Genomic DNA, 9,115 nt, shown 5'->3' with positions numbered 1-9,115 from the left:
CCGCCCAGGTGGTGGTGTGGATGATCACATCATTCAAGTAGGTGGCCGCATATGCAGCGTGCGGACGCAGCAAACGGTAGATGAGGCGTTGAAAAGTGTCTGGCATTCTGAACAAACCAAAGGGAAGCGTGGTGAGTTGGTACAACCCATACAGAGTGGAGAAGGACGTTTTTTCCCTGGACTTTGGTGACAGAGGAATCTGCCAATAGCCCTTGGTTAAATCCAGTATCGTAAAGAAAAGCGCAGTGCCCGGTCGGTCAAAGAGTTCCTCGACCCGGGGCATTGGGTAAGCATCGAACTGTGACACATCGTTCACCTTGCGATAGTCCACACAGAATCGTATAGATCCATCCTTCTTGACCACAAGAACAATGGGACTACACCAGGCACTGTTGGACTCTTCTATTACCCCTATCTCCAGCAAGGCCGCTAATTCCCTCTGAACCACTTTTCTTTTGTGTTCAGGTAACATGTAGGGTCGCGACCGCACCACCGATGGCATCTCAATTCGTTGCCCTTTGAGGTTTGTGCAACCTGGCAGGAGGGAGAACACGTCAGCAAACTGCTCTTGCAACTAGACAATGTCTTTTGTCTGGGTCCCGGAGAGATGGTCTTCACAAAGGAGCGAGGCCGGATTAGTAGAAGTTGGCGCCTCAGGCCCCAGCTCCTCTCTCTCAAAAACCACGGACACCAGAGAAACAGACTCCGCCTCTCTCCATGCTTTTAGGAGGTTGAGGTGGTAGATCTGTGTAGCTCCTCCCCTGTCAGAACGCACCACCTCATAGTTGACATCCCCCACTCGCTGTGTGACCACAAAGGGCCCTTGCCACTTGCCGAGGAGTTTAGAGCCAGTTTGCTCAATGGCATCATTTCTTCATTACCGTTTAACACACACACATTTCGACAGGATACCCTCTCCCAGCTGAAAGGCTGGTAACAAAGTGTCCCTGCGGTGTATAACCAACTGATAGCGGGTGCCAAGTCTCATGAAGTTAGAGGCTTCAGGTCTATTCATACATTCTGTCATATTCATTGAATGTGTTTATGTAACTTTGTAATGCTGTTCATTCTGTACACATGACATCTATTGCGTCTGTCCATCCGGGGAGAGGGATCCTCCTCTGTTGCTCTCCTGAAGGTTTCTTCCTTTTTTTCTTATGTAAGGGTTTTTTCTATTTCTTGGAAGTTTTTCCTGATCCGATGTGAGGTCCTGGGACAGGGATGTCGTATCTGTACAGATTGTAAAGCCCTCTGAGGCAAATTCATAATTGCTGATATTGGGCTAAATAAAATAAACTGAATTGAAATTGAATTGAATTCACTAGCCACTACAGTTCCCTTCCACAAAAAAGACTCTTCGCTTAATCATCTGCACAACAAGTTAACGCACACACACACACACAGAATTAACATTACATATTACATTATGGTTTTTAAATCACAATACACGAAGGAATCTTTTAACAATTTAATTAAGGAATTTTTATGGAGTGGCAAAAAACCTAGAATCAGTATGAAAAAGCTCTTTGCCTCAAGGAATAGTGGGGGATTGGCTCTTCCAAATATGGAATTATATAGCATAGTATTCAAAATAAATGTGCTAGCACGGCATTGTGCGAACTATGAATCCAACCCCGCATGGGTAAAGATGGAAGAGGAATTAACAGCTCCATTCCAGGTTATGGACTCGTTATCACAAAAACACACATGGAAATCTAATATTACAACACTCTAAGTGGGCATGGGTGAGGGCACATAAGATTCTGGGGATATCTCAATACAAACAAAGCTACTTCTCTACTTGGAATAATCTTCTCATCTGTTTAGGGAAAAAAGTATTTCTATGGGATACATGGCTGGCAAAAGGAATGTTATCAAAGATCTCTACAGAGAAGGCTCATTTAAATCATTCAAGGACCTTAAAGAAACATTTAATTTAGATGAGAAGGGGGATTTTTGGAAGTATTTACAGCTGAGGAGTAGCATGGGGTCCTGGTTTGGATTGAAAAGAGAAGAGGAAGAAGAGAAGAAGATTCAGGACTTCCTAAGTGCTTCCCGTACCCTATACTCTGCCTCCATATTCTGTCAAAAAATGTAAAATATTCAAACTGGAATGTGCGAAGGCCTGAGACTAGTATGGCAAAAAGATCTTGACATTGAGATTAAGGAAGATGTATCGCGAGAAATAATATCAAATGTAGGTTGGGCTACAAGGGATGCCAGAAGCAAGTTTACTCACTACAAAATCGTACATACATTTTATTTTACACCTCTGAAACTGTATAAAATGGGCTTGATGCAGGACAATACATGTTGGAAATGTAACATAGAAATGGTCTTTTTTCTACACGCTTTGTGGGAGTGCTCCAATGTGTTGCCTTTTTGGAAGGTAGTACTGGAAATGTTAGAAGGGTTGCTCAAACGGCCTTTACAAGAATCCCCACGGCTTATCCTGGGAAACTGGAAGAGCCTACATAAGACCACGCTCACAGACTGGCTCAAACTTATGACACAGACGGCTGCATTTAAAAATATGATTGCCAGGGTAAAGAACAGTTCAAGCCAGACTGACCAAGCATGGAGAAACCTAATGGCTTTTATAACAAATTAGAGGATTGGTCAAGTACTCGTGGATGGAATTTGTGTTATCAAGAAAATGCAGGAACAATGCAGGTATGTGAGTATGCACATTTACATGTAAAAGATAATAAAGGGGTGTCGGGGTCTGTATATATATATTTTTTTTTCTGTTTGTTTTTATTAAATTCTCAATTTAATTTCCTATGTTAAATTCCTTGTATGTGCAAATTATTCTGATTTTGATTCTGACTGTGTGCTACGTTATCATTGCGAAGTACGGTGCATGAATGGACGGACCGTACACTTTGGGGTCTAGGTGAGGTACTGATCAGAGTGGGTCTCCATTGGAGTTCATTGTGGGCCCATTGCATGCTTACTGAGTGCCTTCTTACTGTGCACACTTATGACAGTATGTCTGAGGTCAGGCTGTGTGCCAGTTTGAGCTGGATTGAAGGCGTCCTGTGCTGCTTTGTATAATCAGTGTGTTTGTGTGCGTTGGTAGATATGGACAATTCAATAAATCAGGAAATAATTTGCTTAATACACAAACCCAGCAATGTCGTTTTGAAATCCTACACCCCGACCTGATGTTCCCTTTGGACCTGCAGGGGGGTCTGCTGGCAAACATGTCTTACCTAATTCTGTGGAAAGGCTTTCTAGTTTGTAAATACTGAAAAAAAAGCAGACTCCCCCATATGATTATAATAATGGTGGAAGGTTTACTATCAAAATTCTTAGTCATTGATTTTAGACAGAAATGAGCAAAAAACAGCTTATAAATGTTAACTAGCAGCCATTCATTTGTTTAGCTCAACCTAGCGCAATAACTAACTTTTACTTGAAGGCTGCTGTTATGAAACAGCTGTTAGAATATTAACTCAGCTCTACCTCTTGTCTCTTTTCTCAGAAATGGAACCTGCCTGTCCTCAAAGTTCAACCTAACCGTTGACTGCAATACTGGATCAACTTTATGTAAGTTAGAATAATATGTTGCTCTCCCGAAGGTTTCTTCCCTTTTTCTGCCCGTTAAAGGTTTTTTTGGAGGGTTTGTTCCTGAACCTATGTGAGGGTCAAAGATCAGAGGATGTTGTATGTGTACAGATTGCAAAACTCACTGAGACAAATTTGTAATTTTTGATTTTAGGCTATACAAAATAATTTGAATCGTATTCAGCGCTGTTCATGCACATGCTGAAATAAATCTGCACACAAGTTGACAACAGTATCTTCCTGTGCTCCTTTCTTCAGTTCTCAACTGGACCAGGTTCCCTTTGGGTTGAGGCCGGTAACATATACTCTTTTTATTTTATTATGTAGGCTAAAGACTGCTGAACAAATCAGTGAATGATAAATACATGAACCCAACTGTGTCCTTTTTAGTCCTTCATCCGATCCTGAATTATCGGGTCCAATTATTCTCCAATTATGCTACCATCAATGTTTCTCCAACAGGCTACCATCAATGTTTCTCTTACAGGCTACCATCAATGTTTCTCCAACAGGCTACATTCAATATTTCTCCAACAGACTATCTTCAATGTTTCTCCAACAGGCTACCATCAATATTTCTCTTACAGGCTACCATCAATGTTTCTCCAACAGGCTGCGTTCAATATTTCTCCAACTGGCTATCTTCAATGTTTCTCCAACAGGCTATCATTGAAGAGGTCCTGTGCTGCTTTGTATACTCAGTGTGTTTGTGTGCGTTGGTAGATAAGAACAATTTAACAAATCAGGAAAGAATTTGCTTAATACACAAACCCAGCAATGTCGTTATGAAATCCTAGACCCAACCTGATGAACCCTTTGGACCTGCAGGGGCGTATGCTGGCAAACATGTCTTACCGAATTCTAGGTAAGGCTTTAGTCTGTGAATACTGGGAAAAAACCAAAGCCGGCAGCTTCTTAAAAGGCTGACCAGCCTCAGCCATCGTTACTTCTGTGACGAGCAGCTGTCATTTGAGATCTTTGTGTTTTTCTTCACAGCTGTAGCATCATGAATCTGTGGCTCAGCACTCAATTCCTGGTCGCGGGGCTATTCCTTAGCAGCTGGGCTCTGACACCTGAAGAATGCCGGCCTCTAATCACGCCTTTGTCTCTGAAGCCCTCCATGGTAAGTCTTTATCTGTCTGGGTTTGTCTATAAGTTATTAGCACTGAAGCAGAATTCAGATATTTGGCAAGTTCTTCCTCAGTTTATGCCTTTAGCGTTAGCATTACGTTGGAGTCAGAGCCAAGCAAACATTTCTCTTTAAGATAAATGCGAAGTACTGAATGAAAAAGTACTTCAAACATTTCACAAGATGTGACTGTTTCTGATCCAGGTACTTACCAAACGTGTTTTGATCAGTGCTGCAACTTGGGAACAGGTTACAAAATAATTATATATATATATATATATATATATATATATATATATATATATATATATATATATATAGTACAAAATATGTAGTAAATGTATAACAAAAATGTCTGTTATTTAATATCTATCAGAAGCTCGTTGGTAAATTACTACTGGCCCTGATGTCCCAATAACAAGATTTCAATGAAATATTAGAGATATATCTGATGGAAAAACAACTACACTTGTAGAATCCAGGATTAGTTTACTTAATGTCAATTATATATTAGTCCATTAAAATATCACATTAAATTATTATCACTAGGATTAGATTGCCCAGAACACGCTTAAATGTAGGAAATAATTCATAAAAAATGTAAAATCCTATTTGTTTGAAATAACGGAGCATCAAAGCATCAGTTGCACAGTTGTGTTGCAGTGTGGCCCGAATATCAGAGTAAAGGCCAAAAGTTCATACTCGGGGTAGTCAATATTGATAAAGACCTAGTTCCCCTCTGCTTAAAGGCGTTGTGTTATGCTTGGCTAAACAGGTCCAAATGTACTTAATTTGAAAAGATTTAATATGAGAGAATTTGTCCAATATTCAACCCATTATTGAATGATGTTTATGCTGTCACTAACTGACTCCCTGTTTGTGGGTAGATGCTCGGCAGATCAAACTTCCTCTTTGGTTACACTGATAATGAATTCTACAACGAATATCTGAAGCACATGGAGAGCTACTGGATTGATATCAACCACTCACCATCCAGCCCCAAGACAATTGTTATGACCACAGGCAACAAGTTGTGAGTTGTTAACAATGTCCAAATACACAACATAATCAATTCTGTACATTATAGATAATCAAAATACAGGTTTCAAATAGCTACCATTGAAATGTTTTCTACTTTGGAGGGACACTCAAGAGGGCACTTTTATATTTTTTCTCCACTGGAAGGACACCCTAGAGGGCACTTTAGTATGTGTTCTCAACTAGAAGGATACCCTAGAGGACACCTTAGTATGTGTTCTCCACTGGAAGGACACCCTAGAGGACACTTTAGTATGTGTTCTCCACTAGAAGGACACCCTAGAAGGCACATTAGTATGTGTTCTCCACTAGAAGGATACCCTAGAGGACACTTTAGTATGTGTTCTCCACTGGAAGGACACCATAGAGGAAACTTTAGTATGTGTTCTTCACTGGAAGGACACTTTGGTATGTGTTCTCCACTGGAAGGACACCCTAGAGGACACTTTAGTATGTGTTCTCCACTGGAAGGACACCGTAGAGGACACTTTAGTATGTGTTCTCCACTGGAAGGATACCCTAGAGGACACTTTAGTATGTGTTCTCCACTGGAAGGACACTTTAGTATGTGTTCTCCACTGGAAGGACACCCTAGAGGATACTTTAGTATGTGTTCTCCACTGGAAGGACACCCTAGAGGACACTTTAGTATGTGTTCTCCACTGGAAGGACACCGTAGAGGACACTTTAGTATGTGTTCTCCACTGGAAGGATACCCTAGAGGACACTTTAGTATGTGTTCTCCACTAGAAGGACACCCTAGAAGGCACATTAATATGTGTTCTCCACTAGAAGGACACCGTAGAGGACACATTAGTATGTGTTCTTTACTGGAAAGACACCCTAGAGGACACTTTAGTATGTGTTCTCCACTGGAAGGACACCATAGAGGACACTTTAGTATGTGTTCTTCACTGGAAGGACACTTTGGTATGTGTTCTCCACTGGAAGGACACCCTAGAGGACACTTTAGTATGTGTTCTCCACTGGAAGGACACCGTAGAGGACACTTTAGTATGTGTTCTCCACTGGAAGGATACCCTAGAGGACACTTTAGTATGTGTTCTCCACTGGAAGGATACCCTAGAGGACACTTTAGTATGTGTTCTCCACTAGAAGGACACCCTAGAAGGCACATTAGTATGTGTTCTCCACTGGAAGGACACCATAGAGGACACTTTAGTATGTGTGCAAATTCTGTATGTATTCTTGTATGATGGAGCAATCTGGTTTACTTGAAAGTGATTTCAATTATATTTTAATTCAATTATATTCCATTATTTGAAAAAGCACAGATGCGGGAGTAACAAATAATATTCAATATAATTATTTTTGTTGGGACCGGTGAGGCATAGACATTTTTCTTCTTCTTTTATGATAGCACGATACCTCGTAGTATCATGACAATACATGTGTAACGTAATTGTTAATGATTCAAATATTCTCGTATTTATTATTATTATAATTATTTAAATCAGAGGATGTCTGTAGAGTTGATGTGAAGGTAATCACCAACGGTCTAAGTTCTGAACGAATGCCAGATGAGAGACACCTCACAGACTGCCTCAGACTGGCTGTCTGTGCTGATGAGCCCAACTACAAGGCACTCACAGACAGTGTTCAGTCACAGACACCTCACTGACTTGAGTCACATGACTTCTGATGGCATTGTGATGGGACACAGAGCTGAACTGCACTTACATTAGTTGCCCTAGAGGGCACTTTAGTATGTTTTTCTCCACCAGTTTGACAAAGCAATTCCAGCTCAATGAACACTTACTAGCATTTTGACAGCGCTTTCAAACGGATCACTGTGTTCAGCTGTGGGAGGAATCTTAACTTTTGAAGCTGACATGGAGGAGAAGTTAGAAATGATGTTAGAAGATGAACTCAGCTCTTCCTCTTGTCTCTTTTCTCAGAAATGGAACCTGCCTGTCTATAAGGACCAACCTAAACTTTGAAGACAATACTATATCAACATCATGTAAGTTACCTGATCCAACACCATGCTGGAGTTTCTACATATTTATTGCGTTAGTTCTGTTAGTCAGAGAATCCAGCCGGAGAGATCATGTTTCTGATTGTTAAAACTATTGGATGGATTGAGATGGAATTTGGTTCAGACATTCATCCATACCAGGGGATACGTCTTTCTGACTTGTGATTCTCAGACCTTTACTATTGCGCCACCATAAGGTTCATATTTGTGGTTTCAACTGAAAAATCCTCTGACTTCTCATCTAACTCCATCATCAGAAGAACATTTTTATGTATTGTGGTTTATGAGTTATTTAAGTACAGCCTTACAGAGTTGATAGCATGGCTGTGGACTCTATCAACTTCCATCATCACTGATTAAAACAAACACAACCTCTGCAGCACAGGGAAAGTGAAGAGAACCTCTGTCCTGTCTGAGGACATCGCTGGAAAGTTTACCAGAAGAACATTCTTAGATTTTCAGTGGAGATGATTAATATACAGTTTCTGTCCTTAGACTCCAACTTCTCAGCGTCGTTCCACATGTTGCCGACCTGTGACGGCTGTCTGCTGTATAGCTTCAACCGCACCGCCACAAACCTGGACAAAATGTTAGAGAAGATGGAACTCAACATAAACGCTACAGCAGAGGAGACTCACTACCGTGGTATTCATCTGATGGGTAGGAAGAAACAAGTCTGAGAGAAAACATGTCTAAATATGAATAAAACACATTTCATATCTGAAGCATTCATCCTATGTTGTTGTTTTGTCTCCAGCAAGAGGAACAACCGTGAAGGACTCTGATCTGGAACATTTCAGGAAGCAGGCGAGCTGCCTCGGCTTCAACAGAGAACCAGACTTTATTTACGACCCCAAGAACGGTGCTTCACCTTTTAGACCTGTCTGATTAAACTATGACATGAAGACGTGTGATGACAGATTGAACTGATTTCTTTGTTTTTGTCTCTCTCTCTGCAGATTTCTGTTCCGAATGCGAGGGGCGTAAGATACCCGAATATCACAATTAATATGAATGGATATTTCAAACTGAAACTGAGTAAAGAGACAAAAAGACAAAAAAATGGAACGTGTGGCTCGTTTTTATTCATAATGTAATAAAATGTTATAACACCAAGGTTTTATTAACTGTGAAGCGTGTCCCCAGTGAGAGGTCAAAACTTAGTCAACAAACATACATGAAACACACTTTTGATGATTTAATACAACGTTCACCTTCTGGGAAAATCATCATCTCTGATCAAGAATAAACTTCCATGAATCAAAAAAAAAGATTATAAGATAAAAATGCTACAGAATATATGTATTTATCTTTAACGTGAAAATAAAGAACATTGACATTCTCCGCTTGTTCCCTCTTAAATACCTTTATCCTATGTA

At 40.4% G+C, this 9,115-nt stretch overlaps 1 protein-coding gene across 1 annotated transcript; it reads left to right on the top strand.

The window, feature by feature from the left end:
* Window positions 1-3,543: 3,543 nt before the first annotated feature.
* Window positions 3,544-8,780, top strand: LOC117745087. Its single transcript, XM_034553144.1, has 7 exons — window positions 3,544-3,552; window positions 4,567-4,693; window positions 5,587-5,732; window positions 7,657-7,721; window positions 8,232-8,396; window positions 8,494-8,598; window positions 8,696-8,780. Exons 2-7 carry the CDS (start codon window positions 4,577-4,579, stop codon window positions 8,743-8,745), a joined length of 648 nt encoding a protein of 215 aa, XP_034409035.1. The 5' UTR covers window positions 3,544-3,552; window positions 4,567-4,576; the 3' UTR covers window positions 8,746-8,780.
* The last annotated feature ends 335 nt before the right edge of the window (window positions 8,781-9,115 follow it).

Source organism: Cyclopterus lumpus, chromosome 2 (genome assembly GCF_009769545.1).
Source record: "Cyclopterus lumpus isolate fCycLum1 chromosome 2, fCycLum1.pri, whole genome shotgun sequence".
In the NCBI taxonomy this organism is placed as follows: Eukaryota; Metazoa; Chordata; class Actinopteri; order Perciformes; family Cyclopteridae; genus Cyclopterus; species Cyclopterus lumpus.
Note: the sequence above shows the minus strand (reverse complement) of the source record. Positions and strands in the feature narration are given on the sequence as shown.

Excerpts from the sequence above, each read along its gene's own strand:
- LOC117745087 (XM_034553144.1), top strand. The coding sequence starts at position 4,577 with ATGAATCTGTGGCTCAGCACTCAATTCCTGGTCGCGGGGCTATTCCTT. Across the intron at positions 5,733-7,656 it reads ATGACCACAGGCAACAAGTT|AAATGGAACCTGCCTGTCTA; the intron begins GTGAGTTGTTAA and ends CTCTTTTCTCAG. Across the intron at positions 8,397-8,493 it reads CCGTGGTATTCATCTGATGG|CAAGAGGAACAACCGTGAAG; the intron begins GTAGGAAGAAAC and ends TTTTGTCTCCAG.